Source organism: Hypanus sabinus, chromosome 6 (genome assembly GCF_030144855.1).
Source record: "Hypanus sabinus isolate sHypSab1 chromosome 6, sHypSab1.hap1, whole genome shotgun sequence".
Classification (NCBI taxonomy): domain Eukaryota; kingdom Metazoa; phylum Chordata; class Chondrichthyes; order Myliobatiformes; family Dasyatidae; genus Hypanus; species Hypanus sabinus.
Window position 1 is genome coordinate 114,932,651 of NC_082711.1, and position 14,451 is coordinate 114,947,101.

The following is a 14,451-nucleotide window of genomic DNA, read 5'->3' on the forward strand; positions in this document are numbered from 1 at the left end:
ATGGGGGAGAAGAGGCCAGGTGTAGTGATAGGGGATTCACTGGTTAGGGGAACAGAATGGAGGATCTGTTGATGAGAACAAAATTCTCGGACGGCACATTGCCTCCCAGGTGCCAGGGCATCACAGGCTGAGTCCACAGCATTCATAAGTGGGAGGGAGAGCAGCCAAGAGGGAGCGGGCGGCAGTGGTACCAGTGATATGGGGAGGATGGGTGACGAGATCCCACAAAGTGAGCTGGCTGCTAATTTAAAGGACAGACCTCAAAAGTTGTGATCTCAGGATTACTACCCATGCCATGTGCAAATGAGGCCAGAAGCTGGAAGGGTCCCCAGGTTGAGATTCTAGATCAGAGAAGGAGCCATTTTGATGGTATCAAAAAGGCTCTGGCAAATGTGCATGAATGGAGCCAAAGAGATGGGGAAGATCTTAAATGGGTTTTCTGCATCTGTATTTACTTGGGAGTTGGACACAGAATCCAATGAAATGAGGCAAAGCAGCAGAGCAGTCATAAACCACATACAGGTCACAGAGGAGGAGATATTTGTTGTCCTGAGGCAAGTTATGATGGATAAATCCCCAGTCCCCGCCAGCGTGTTCCCTTGGACCAGTGCTGAAATTGCCTTTAAATATCCTTAGCTGCAGCTGAGGTGTCAAAGGACTGGTGGTAGCTAATGTTGTTTTCTTGTTTAAGAAAGGCTCGAAGAATAAGCCATGAAATTGTAGGCCGCAGAGTGTCACATCAGTAGTGGAAAAGTTATTGGAAGATGTTGTAAGAGACTGGATATATAAGTATTTGGAGAGACAGACACAAGGCATTGTGCATTGTCAGTCATATCTAACCAATCTTAGTGTTCTTCGAGGAAGTTACCAGAATAGTTGATGAAGGCAAGTCTGCACGGACTTTAGCAAGGCCTAGAATAAGGTCCTGGGTGGTAGGTTGGTCAAGAAGGCATTTCAAGATGGTGAAGTAAATTGGGTGACCTCCCAGGGGAATGCCATGGAGACCTGGCTACTGGCACTGAGCATGGGTCCATGGTGAGGAAGGGAAAGAGGGAGAAGAGGGGAGCGGTAGTGTTAGGGGACTCAATAGTCAGACAAACTGACAGGAGGTTCTGTGGATGTGAACAGGACACCCAAATGGTATGTTGCCAGGATCATGGATGTCTCGGATCATGTCCACAACATTTTGCAAGAAGAGCTGCCAGATATCCTGGTACAGGTGTACCCCACTTTACGAATGTTCGTTTTACGCCCCTTCGCTTTTACAAAAGACCTACATTAGTAACCTGTTTTCGCATTACAAAGTGGATTTTCGCTTTTACAAAAATTTCTCCCATATAAGTTAATGGTTCTTTGCTTTACGCCATTTGTGAAGGGGGAGATACCTGTACATATTGGCACTAATTGCAAAGGAAGGAAAAGCAAAGAGAGATTTTAGAAAGCTAGGCAGAAAGCTGAGAAGCAGGACCTTCAGGGTAGTAATTTCTGGACTGCTGCCTGTGCCACGCAGCAGTGAGAGTAGAAACAGGATGATTTGGCAGGTCAGTGCGTGGCTGAGAAGCTGATGCAGGGAGAGGACTTCACATTCTTGGATCACTGGGATTGCCTCTGGGGGAGGTCTGACCTGTGCAAAAAGGACGGGTTACACCTGAACGGAGGGGGGGGGGGGGTCAATATTCTCGTGGGCAGGTTTGTTACAGCTGTTAGGGAGGATTTAAACTAATTGGAGGATCGGAACGTAAGTGAAGGGACTCAGGATAGAGGAGATGGTAAAAAAGCAAAGATAGCATGCAGTCAGACTGTCAGGAAGGGCAGGCAGATGATAGGACAAAACTGCAACCAGCAGGGTGAGTACCAGTGCATCAGGGATGCAGAATCAAAGAGGGTAGCAAATACAGCACTCACAGTGTTACATCTCAATGCACGGAGTATTAGAAATAAGGCAGATGATCGTGTTCCTCTGTTACAGATTGTCAGGTATGACATTGTGGCCATCACTGAATCATGGCTAAAGGATGGTTGTAGTTAGGAGTTGAATGTCCAGGGTTGTATGTTGTATCGAAGGGATAGGAAGGTAGACAGAGGGGGCGGCATTGCTTGGCTGGTAAAGAATGGCATCAAATCAGTAGAAAGATGTGACATAGGATCGAAAGATGTTGAATCCTTGTGCGCTGAGTTAGAAAACTACAAGGGTAAAAGGGCGTTGATGGCAGTTATAAAGCGGGCCTCCCAACAGTGGCTGGAATGTGGATCACAGATTACAACACAAAATAGAAAAGGTGAGTCAAAAGGGCAACGTTATGCTAGTCGTGGGAGGTTTTAACATGCAGATTTATTGGGAAATTATGTTGGCAATGGGTCTCAAGAGAGAGAGTTTGTTGAATGCCTATGAGATGCTTTTTAGAGCAGTTTGTCACTGAGCCTACTCGGGGATCAGCTGTACTGGATTTGGGTGTTACGTAATGAACCGGAGGCGATAAGGGAGCTTAAGGTAAAAGAACCCTTAGGAGACAGTGATCACAATATGACTGAGTTCAACTTGATGGGGAGAAAGTAAAGTCTGATGTAGCAGTATTTCAGTGGAGTAAGGGAAATTACAGTGTTGTGAGAGAGGAGTTGGCCAAAGTAAACTGGAAGGAGCTGCTGGCAGGGATGACAGCAGAGTAGCAATGACGTGGGTTTCTGGGGGAAATGAGGAAGATGCAGGACAGATGTATTCCGAAAACGAAGAAACATTCAAATGGTGTAAAACAGCACAGCCGTATCTGACAAGGGAAATCAAAGCTAATGTTAAAGCAAAAGAGAGGGCATACAACAAAGCAAAAGTTAGTGGGAAGACAGAGGACTGGGAAGCTTTTAAAAACCAACAGAGAGCAAATAAAAGAATCACTAGGAGGGAAAAGATGAAATATGAAAGCAAGCTAGCAAACAATATCAAAGTAGATAGTAAAAGCTTTTTCAAGTATGAGTGGATATAGGGCCACTAGAAAATGAGACTGGAGAAATAATGGGGGACAAAGAGATGGCAGATGAACTAAATTAGTATTTTGCATCATTCTTCACTGTAGAAGACACTAGCAGTGTGCCAGATGTAGTGTGTGATGAAAGAGAAGTGAGTGCACAGGGGGAGGTGCTCAAAAAGCTGAAAGACCTAAAGGTGCACAAATCACCCGGACCAGATGTACTGCACGCTAGGGTTCTGAAACAGAGATTGTGGACTCATTGCATTCCAGCATGGTGCCATAGAACTGAAAAACTGCAAATGTCACTCCACTCTTTAGGAAAGGAGGAAGGCAGCAGAAAGGAAGTTATAGGCCAGTTAGCCTGGTCTCAGTGGTTGGGAAGATGTTGGAGTTGATTGTTAAGGATGAGGTTACGGAGTAAGTCCTTGGTGACACAGGACAAGATAGTACTAAGTCAGCATGGTTTCCTTAAGGGAAAATCCTGCCTGACAAACCTGTTGGAATTCTTTGAGGAGATTACAAGTAGGATAGATAAAGGGGATGCAGTGGATGTTGTATATTTGGACTTTCAGAGGCCTTTGACAAGGTGCCACACCTGCTTATTAAGTTAAGAGCCCATGGTATTACAGGAAAGTTACTGCCATGGTTAGAGCATTGGCTGATTGGCAGGAGCAGCAAGTGAGAATAAAAGGATCCTTTTCTGATTGGCTGCCAGTGAGCAGTGGTTTTCTGCAGGGGTCGGTGTTGGGACCATTTCTTTTTATGCTGTATGTTGATGATTTAGATGATCAAATAGAGGGCTTTGTTACCAAGTTTGCAGATGATACATAGATTGGTGGAGGGACAGGTAGTATTGAGGAAACAGGAAGGCTGCAGAAGGATCAGGAGAATGGGCAAGAAAGGGCAAATTAAGTATAATGTTGGAAAATGCATGGGTTTGCACTTTGGTTGTAGAAATAAATGTGCAGACTATTTTCTAAATGGGGAGAAATTCAAAAATCTGAGATGCATTGGGATTTGGGAGTCCTTGTGCAGGACACCCTAAAGGTTAACTTGCAAATTGAGTCAGTGGTGAGGAAGGCAAATGCCATGTTAGCATTCATTTCAAGAGATCTGGGATACAAGAGCAAGGATGTGATGCTGAGGCCTTATAGGCACTGGTGAGGCCTCACCTTGAATATTGTGAGCAGTCTTGGGCTCCTCATCTAAGAAAGGATGTGCTGGCATTGGAGAGGGTTCAGAGGAGGTTCACAAGGATGATTCAAGGAATGTTTGATGGCTCTGGATCTGTACTTGCTGAAATTTTGAAGGATGGGGGGGGTGTTGGAGATCTCATTGAAATCATTTGAATGTTGAAAGCCTAGACAGAGTAGATGTGGAAATGATATTTCCCATGGTGGGGGAGCCTAGAACCAGAGGGCACAGCCTCAGCATAGAGGGGTGTCCATTTAAAACAGAGATGTGGAGAAATTAATTTAGGCAGAAGATGGTAATTTTGTGGAAATTGTTACCACAGACAGCTGTGGAGGCTAGGTCATTGTGTTAGTTAGGAAGATTCAGTTGCTAGGTATACATGGTGAGGTAGTAAATTGGATTAGACATTGGCTCAATGGGAGAAGTCAGACAGTGGTAGTGGAGGATTGCTTCTCTGAGTGGAGGCCTGTGACTAGTGGTGTGCCACAGGAATCAGTGCTGGGTCCATTGTTATTTGTCATCTTTATCAATGATCTGGATGATAATGTGGTAAATTGGATCAGCAAATTTGCTGATGATACAAAGGTTGGAGGTGTAGTAGACAGTGAGGAAGGTTTGTAAAGCTTGCAGAGGGATTTGGACCAGCTGGAAAGATGGGCTGAAAAATGACAGGTGGAGTTTAATACAGACAAGTGTGAGGTATTGCACTTTGGAAGGACAAACCAAGGTAGAACATACAAGGTATATGGTAGGGCACTGAGGAGTGCAGTAGAACAGAGGGATCTGGGAATACAGATACATAATTCCCTAAAAGTGGTGTCACATGTAGATAGTATAGTAAAGAGAGCTTTTGGTACAGTGGCATTTATAAATCAAAGTATTGAGTATAAGAGTTGGAATGTTATAGTGAGGTTGTATAAGGCATTGGTGAGGCCGAATTTGGAGTGCGCAGTTTTGGTCACTGAATTACAGGAAGGATATTAATAAGGTGGAAAGATGCAGAGAAGGTTTACAAGGATGTTGCTGGGACTTGAGAAACTGAGTTACAGAGAAAGGTTGAATAGGTTAGGACTTCATTCCCTGGAGCGTAGAAGAATGAGGGGAGATTTGATAGAGGTATATAAAATTATGATGGGTATAGATAGAGTGAATGCAAGCAGGCTTTTTCCACTGAGGTTAGGGGAGAAAAAACCAGAGGACATGGGTTAAGGGTGAAGGGGGAAAAGTTTAAAGGGAACATTAGTGGGGGGCTTTTTCACACAGAGTAGTGGGAGTGTGGAATGAGCTGCCAGATGAAGTGGTAAATGCGGGCTCACTTTTAACATTTAAGAAAAACTTGGACAGGTATATGGATGAGAGGGGTTTGGAGGGATATGGCCCAGTTGCAGGTCAGTGGGACTAGGCAGAAAAATTCTTCAGTGCAGCTAAGAAGGGCCAAAAGGCCTATTTCTGTGCTGTAATGTTCTATGGTTCTATGGGTGTATTTAAGGCAGAGAGTGATAGGTTCTTGATTAGATATGGCATCAAAGGTTATGGGGAGAAGGCTGATGAGTTGGGCTGAGGAGGGGGGGGGAAGATGGATCAGCCATGATGGAATGGTGGAGCGGATTCAATGGCCCAAATAGCCTAATTCTGCTCCTATGTCTTATGGTCTAAATTGGATTAGGTATTGACTTTGCGGAAAAAGCCAGGGAGTGGTAGTAGATGATTGCCTCTCTGTCTGGAGTCCTCTAACCAATTGAGTGCTGTGTCTGTTGTTGTTTGTCATCTATATCAAGTATCTGGATAATAATCTAATAAACTGAATCAGTAGATTTGCTGACGATGCCAAGATTCGGGGTGTAGTGGACAGTGGAAAAGGCTATCAAAGCCCGCAGTGGGATATGGACCAGCTGGAAAACTGGTCTGAAGAATGACAATTCAGTGCAGGCAAGTGTGAAACGTTGCATTTTGGGAAGACAAGTCGGAGTAGGTCTTACAGATTGACTGCTGAGATGTGTGGTAAAACGGGGATCTGGGAAAACAGATCCATAATTCCAGGTAGCTGGGTCGTAAAGAAAGCTTCAGATACATTGGCCTCAGAAGTCAAAGTATTGAGCTTATAAGTGAGGATGTTATGTTGAAGTTGTATAAGACATTGGTGAAGTCTAATTTGAAGTATTTTGTGCAGCTTTGGTCACCTGTCTACAGGAAAGAATTCAAAAAGATTGAAAGAGTGCAGAGAAGACTTACAAGGATGTTGCCAGGACTGAGGACCTGAGTTACAGGGAAAGATTGAATAGGTTAGGACTTCATTCCCTAAAACATAGAAGACTGAGGGGAGATTTGATAGAGATATACAAAATTTTGAGAGAGAGATAGGATAAATGCAAGCAGGCTTTTTCCACTGGGGTTAGGTGAGATTAGGACGAGAGGTCATGGGTCAATGGTGAAATGTTTCAGGGAAGCATATGGGGGAACTTCAGTTAGAGTGGTGAGAGTGAGGAACGATCTGAAAGCAGAAGTGGTGGATGTGGGTGTTATTTCAACATTTAAGAGAAATTTGTATGGGAGAGTTATGCAGTGCTATGTCCAGGTGCAGGTCGATGGCGTTAGGCAGATTAATAATTCAACATGGACTAGGTAGGCCAGAGGGCCTGTTTCTGGATCTAACATGGACCACGACCTCTGGCTGTTCACCCTCCCGCTTAAGAATGTGGAGGATTCAATCTGAGATGTCCCAGACCCTGGCACCCGGGAGACAACGTACCATCCAGGAATCTCATCCTTGCCCTCGAAAGCTCCGGTCTGTTCCCCTAACTAACGAATCCCTTATCACCACCACTTGCCTCCTCTTCCCTACCTTACCTTCTGTTTTCACAACCTTTAACCCCCTTCTTTCCTCTTGTGATGCCTGATGCAGCTGTCTGGTATGAGGGGAAAGCCACTGGGAAACAAGGGACGGAGTTGGAGAGGTTCAAGGAATATGGGGGGAAGCTGGAACGGGCTACTGAATTAGGGTGATTAACCATGAATGGCAGAACTGGCTGGAGGGGCTGGTTAGCCTACTTTATTTTTTTTTAGGTAAACTGTGCTACCAGTGGACTAGGAACATTCATCACAGTTAGGCGACAGCCGGGATGTGGGAGCACTTAGCAGGGGAATGAGGTGCTCCCAAGCCGTGTACGTTGTTTGCTTCATGATGCTTGTTCACACGGTCTGTTGCAGTTGGAGAAATCAACGAGGCAAGCTCGCGATGCAGAGGAGAGACTGAAGGCCATCCCACAATTCTGCTTCCCGGACATCAGCGAATGGGCTGCAGTTTCCCACCTCAACAGGTAGGGCTTCTGGTACCCTGGGTGGTTTTTCAAAACGGGGCCTCTTTCCTGTCACATGAAAGCAGTCCCAGTGAAACTCCAACAGCCGGTGGTGAATTTGACAGAGCAGCTCATTTCCTCAGAGCTGCCACAATTTAATGGCAGGTCTGGTAGAAGCCCCGCTGTGTACTGTTCTCAGGGTTTCCGATATGTTTACAGTCATGCCAGCCCATGGCAAGTTCTGTGTAAAAGTGAAAAATAGGAATGAATATCGGTCAGGGTACTGGAATGAGCTCCTGCCCTTCATTCAACGAAGAGTTTATTGGCATCCTGGATGCAGCACAGTACAGCACAGGAAGGGGTCCTTTGGGCCACCGTTCTATGGCGAATGTGACGCCTGTCTGCTTGTCCCTCTGTTCCATGGCTAATCGTGTGTCTGTCTAAACATCTCAGATGTTGTTATCGTATCAGCTTCCCCCACCTCCCCTGGCAGTGCGTTCTCAACACCTACCACTTTACGTTAATAAAGAAAGCTTGTCTCGTATATCTTTAAACTTTCCCCTCTCACCTTAAGTATTTGGCAATTACAAGCTGGAAAAAAGATTCTGATTTGTACCCTAGCAATGCTTACCATAATGTTATTTACACTCGTACAGCAGGGAAACAGGCCATTCAGCCCAGCTCATCCATGCTGTCCTGATGAAGAGTCTCGGCGGGAAACATCAACTGTACTCTTTTCCATAGATGCTGCCTGGCCTGCTGAGTTCCTCCAGCACTTTGTGTGTGTTTATGTGTTACTTTGATTTCCAGCATCTGCAGATTTTCTCTAGGTCACTATCCACGTGCTTGCAAATGATGCTTACGGTGGCCACCTCAGCCACTAGTACTGGCAGCTCATTGCAAATATGCACCACCTTTTGCGTGGAAAAAGCTGCCCTTGATGCCCTATATGAATCACTTTTACCTCTGATCTTAAACTAGTGCTCTCTTTGTTTTTAATCACACCCTCTGGAAAAAAGATTGCGTCTATAGCAGTCAGGGATCTTCTGCATTCCGGGGAATAAATGGGAATAAAGTCTTGGTCTTTACTATCTCTTCTTGTAACTCAGGACCCCGAGTTCAAACAACATCATGATAAATCCTTTCTGCACTCTTGCTAGTTTGATAACATCTCCCTATAACAGGATGATGAAAACTGTACACAGTACTCCACGTACAGCCTTACTGATGTCTTGTATAACTACAACAACACTTCCCAACTTCTGACTGGAAACCAGCACACCAAACACTGCCTTCACCTCTCTGCCTGGGACACCACCTTTAGTGAACTTCATAACGCTGCCCAGGGCCCTGTCACTCACTGTATAAATCCTGCCCTGGTTTGACCTGTCAAAACGTAATACCTCTTATTTATCTGCATTGAAGCCACTTGCCAATCAGCCAAATACCTGCATGATCAAGATCCCCGGATATTTTTTCATTATCTTTCACGCTTTCTACACCACCACCTGATTAGTACCATCTGCAAATTTTGAACCAGGCCTTGTACATTCACTTTAATTCCATCAGATAGTCCCTGACATTCCAGAGAAATGTATGCAAGTTTGTCCAAACGCTCCTTTCAGCTAATATGCTCTCATCCAGCCAACATTGTGGTGAGCCTTTCTGCACCATCTCCAAACCCTCCTTGCAACGCTGCAGACAGAGCTACACGTAATAATCCAAGCATGCCCTGACCGAGCTGCGACCTGCCCAGTGGGAGAGTGAGACCAGGCTTTTGTTTCCCCTGTGGAGAGTGGTTATCTGAGGCGATACAAGGGCTGATTTTGATACAAGGGCTGATACAAGGTCCTGCCCACCAGAATGCCAGGGGTCTTCTCTGATGTTGGCTTATAACCAAGGTCATCATCATTCTGTCAACAGTGAAACCTTCTCCTTTGTTCTGACCGGCGAGGATGGAGGCAGGAGATTCGGATACTGCAGGAAGCTCTTGGTAAGTCAGTCGCTCAGCATTAACGAGCCTGTGATCAGTATGAATTGTTACACATTTTTACTAAGCATACAGTATACTGGCTGATTTAAAGTTGTTCTAGACTCAGAAAGAGTAGGCCTGGCACATTCACGCAGACAACATCCTTAATACTCTTTGCACTTGTCTGAGTTAAATTTCATCTGCCATTCCCTTGCTAACTTTCTTTGTTCATCTTGATCCTGTTGCATCTTTAGATGACCTTCACTGTCATCTGCAATCACACTATGCAAATTCAAGGTAAATTTATTGTCAAAGCACATGTTTGTCACCATATACAACCCTCCGATTCATTTACTAGCAGGAATACTCAATTAATACATAGTAGAATAATACCCATAACAGAACCAATGAAAGACCCCCCCCGCCCCCCAAACTCGGATGTTCAACCAGTATGCAAAAGGCAACATACTATGAAAATACAAAAAGAAAGCAAGAATAGTAAGAAATAAGTAATGAGTAATGAGATGAAGAGTCCTTGAAAGTGAGTGAAGAGCCTGAAGGTGAGGGGTAATAACTCTTCGGGAACCTGGTGTGAATCCTGAGGCACTTGTACCTCCTTCCCAATGGCAGCAGTGAGAAGAGAGCTTGTGTCCTGGTGGTACCCTGATGATGGATCCACTATTTTTTGCAGGATTTTCTGTTCAAGGGCATTGGTGTTTCCATATCAGGCAGTGATACAGCCAGTCAATATATTCTCCAGTACACACCTATAGAAGTTGGTCAAAGTCTTAGATGTCATGCCAAATCTTTGCTAACTCCTAGGGAAGTAGAGGCGCTGCTGTGCTTTCTTTGTAATTGCCCTTGCGTGCTGGGCCCAGAACAGGTCCTCTGAAAGGATAACACCAACAAATTTAAAGTTGCTGACCCTCTCTGCCCCTGATTCTCCAACAAGGACTGCCTCATGGACCTCCTTGATTGGTGGTCTGCTTGTTGTGGCTGAACGAGAGCCTGGAGCAAGCTGAGTCAACCAGCAAAGGGCAAGTTGGCACTGGAATGTGGTGACACTCGGCAAGTTCTCTCAGAAAGTCTCTTCATTACATCCGCGATACTTGCTCTGCTCTCTTGAATCTCGATTCTATGAGCAGCACTGCACTTTCTCTGTAACTAATGCTATATTCCGCCTTCTGTTATTGCTTTTCCCTTTGATTACTTGTGTTTAGAATGATCTGTGTTGATGGGATGCAGAACAATGTTTCTCAGTTCTTGTGACAAAAATAAACGGTTCACACCTCAACCCTTGCTCAGCAACGAAAGTTCAAAGTGGGCTTGAGGATTGAAAAACACGGGGACTGCAGGCACCTCCATCACTCACTGTATTTCAATAGTGCTGGGTACTGTAGAAGATTGAACCTGTCTCTAACAGTGCGGTGCAGACTGGGGCGCTTCAGCCAAGCGTCAGCCTGCAGTGGACTAGCAGCGTGATACGGAACTAAACTGAGTACTTCCGGGCTCCTGGTTCAATATTCCACGCGTCACTCACTCACTTTTTAATCATTTGCATAATTTGTTCTTTTCTTTTGCATTGTGTGTTTGAACGTGTTCCAAGGTGTTTCTTTGTTTCGTGGGTACCTGCAGGAAGATACATTTTCTATGTATCCTTTGATAATAAATGTACTTTGAACCTTCGGAGTAGATACCTTGGGTCAAGAGGTCTACTCCCAATTTCTTATGTAAACTTTGACATTGTTTCTGCATTCATAGTCAGCAGCGTTTAACATCATCATACCCCCTGTTCTAATCAACAAGCTCCAAAACCTGGGCCTCTGCAACTGGATCCTTGACTTCCTCACCAGAAGACCACAGCCTGTGCAGACTGGAAATAACATCTCCATCTCACTGACGATCAACACTGGCGCACCTCAGGGACGTGTGCTTAGCCCACTGCTCTACTCTCTCCACACCCATGACTGTGTGGCTAGGATGCCATCTACAAATTTGCTGATGATACAACCATTGTTGGTGGAATCTCAGATAGAGACGAGAGGGCATACGTGAGTGAGATATGCCAGCTGGTTGAGTGGTTTTGCAGCAACAACCTTGCACTCAATGTCAGTAAGACTAAAAAGCTGATTGTGGACTTCAGGAGGGGTAAGATGAGGGAACACACACCAGTCCTCATAGAGGGATCAGAAGTGGAGAGAATGAACAATTTCACGTTCCTGGGTACCAATATCTCTGAGGACCTAACCTGGGTCTAACATATCATTGCAGCTACAAAGAAGGCATGGATGGCAATGGTTATATTTCATTAGCAGTTTGAGGAGATTTGGTTTGTCACCAAAGACACTCGCAATTTCTACAGATGTACCATGGAGAGCATTCTAATTGGCTGTATCACCATCTGGTGTGGTGGATGGGGGGAGCTACTGCACAGGATCGAGCTGAGCTGCAGAGAGTTGTAAACCTAGTCAGCTCCATCATGGACAATATAGCCTCCATAATATTCCAGACATCTTCAAGGAACAATCCCTCAAAAAGGCGGCATCGGTCATTAAGGACCCTCATCATGCCTTGTTCTCATTGCTGCCATCGGGAAGGAGGTACAGAAGCCTGAAGACACACACTCAATGACTCAGGGACAGCTTCTTTCCCTCCACCATCTATTTTCTAAATGGACATTGAAGCCTTGAGCATTGTAATTCAGTTTCTTTTCTATTATCATGTATTGATTTGTACTGTTGCCACAAAGTCAACAAATTTCTCAACATATGCCGGTGATATTAAACCTGATTCTGATGAGAGAGGGATTTGGTGTTTCAGAACAAGGGAAGTTAAGTCAATGAAACAAGCCTCTGACTCACCAGTTTGACCGCAGAGAGAGCAGATGTGCAGCAGGAGGTGTGGGACTTGCACTGGGCACCAAGTACACGCTTGCTGTCTCCCAGGGAAAGGGCCGTCAGTATATGTGGGGCTGCACTGGAGCACTGGTGGTTCAGAGTTCAGAGTTCCGGCCACATTCCCGGTCAGCGCAGCAGTTATTCTTGGGGCATCATGGTGGTGCTCCCTCACAGCTCCAGGGTTCAGACTTGACTGTGTGGAGTTCGCATGTTCTCCCTATCATCACGTGAGTTTCTCCGAGGAAGTGCTCCGATTTCCTCCCACATCCCAAAAACATGCAGGTTGGTGGGTTAATTGACACTGTGAATTGCCACCAGTGTGCAAGTGTAGTGCCCCTGAAAAGGGGATATGGCAATTAAAACATAGATTCGCTATGTTCATGCATCTGGCACTTGATGCAACAAAACTAAATCACAGTACATCCAGTTAACAATAGGCAATAAGATGTACATTGAATCAAGCTCAATCCTGGTCCCCTTTATACTGTTATTCATTCAACATTCAGGCCTTTTATTGGTTTAACTATTATTTCTGTTGGGAACATCTCGCTTTAATTCTAAGATATCAAAAATATAACACAAATATAAATATACTCTAATAAACCATCATATTCTTTTATCAGCAATACTCTGCATCCAAACAGTTACACTGCATGTTTATGACACTGTCTCCGTGCAGCTTTAACACTTCAATCATACCTGTCTTTTTTTTCGCCGTTTCAAACAAACATATAACTCAAAGAATTGCACAAAATTTGGGGGGGGGGGGGGATACTCAGCATTTTTCTGAAAACATGAATGTGCCAATTCACTTAAAATTCCAATTATTTTCTGAATTTCTTTCCCTACCTGGAAAAGGGATATAGCAAGTGAAATATATAGATACCTGTCCTGAAGATGGAATGCAAGCTCTTACAAATCAATGGCAGACTGAGTGGTCAATGCTATAAAAGAATAACTTGCACACAGTCTCAGAGTTTTCCACTGAACACATCTGCCTGTTTTTCAAGTAATATCCCTTTTCTCAACATGTAATGATATTCACAAGTAATCAATTATTTTAACTTTTTTAAATAATTACTTGAACAATTAATTATAACTAAATCCAGCAGATTTCAACCTTGTCACACATGTGAGTGGTAGGGTCTGGAGGAGACGGGTGGTGGAAGTAATTGATAGAAAGTGGGGAAAATAAACTGGGGCTACTATAGTGGATTTTTAAAGGCTTGTTGGTTCCACACTGTGGAAGCTCTGAGACCTCTATGATCTATAACTGAGCACACCGCCGTATAAACTGGGCAACACTATATCGGGGAATTCGCGGAGTGCAATGAATTGCTCGATGTAGGTGACCACTTTAAACCTTAAAGGTCCTAGAACTGTGTCATCCTGCCTCACCAGCTATTCCTGGTTGATTGTTTTATCTGCTCTGTTCCATGTGGTCCACCCAGCCGAACGGGAAAGGTAAAAGGCTGCCAGAAGTTTACTGCATCATCAGTCGTCTAGGCTGCTTCAATCTCTTCTCTAAGGTAAAAGCAAAGCCAGAGCTTGTCTGCCCGTGTGTATCAGTGTGCCTGTCTCGTGTCCTCCCATCACCAGACATCACCAGACCAGATCCTTCCTGCCCCCCCCCCATCTCCGCCCCCACCTGGTGAAGGAGCAGCACGTAGGGGTTCTCCAGAGATTGCCAAAGCAAGGAATCTGTTCTGATCGATAGTGCTACAAAGCTGTTGGTTGCTGGCTCACCCGTCCTGGAGTCCAGGGCTTTTGGCCTACACTGGGGAGGCGTCAGCCGTTCAGAGGACTGAATTTCAATCAGGAAGCACCATCCTTGATGAGGTTTCTGGGCTAGGAAATGCTCCGGGAACCCCAGCTGCTAATTGTTGCCATGTGAAACTGTGGAAATTAATCTGAGATTAGAAACAGGCCACAGGGCCCAATCAATGTACTACATTGACGTCACAGATAAGGATTTAGTGGTCTGCGTGACACCATTCCAGCTCGGGGCGTCAGAGTTCAGTACCGGTGTCCTCCTGTAAGGAGTTCACACATCCTCCCCGTGAATGTGTTCGTTTCCTCCCACAATCCAAAGGCTTGTTGGTTAGTAGGTTAATCGGCCATTGTAAATT

General features: G+C 44.9%; 1 protein-coding gene across 2 annotated transcripts in view; it reads left to right on the plus strand.

Moving 5' to 3' along the window:
- LOC132395770 (DENN domain-containing protein 2C-like) overlaps positions 1–14,451 on the plus strand; it is a 184,458-nt gene that overhangs the window by 139,284 nt on the left and 30,723 nt on the right. For both annotated transcript variants that reach the window (XM_059972779.1, XM_059972780.1), the window contains exons 10-12: positions 7,365–7,474; positions 9,377–9,446; positions 13,774–13,851. In XM_059972779.1, the coding sequence (XP_059828762.1) occupies positions 7,365–7,474; positions 9,377–9,446; positions 13,774–13,851 (258 nt within the window). The remainder of the gene's footprint in view (positions 1–7,364; positions 7,475–9,376; positions 9,447–13,773; positions 13,852–14,451) is intronic.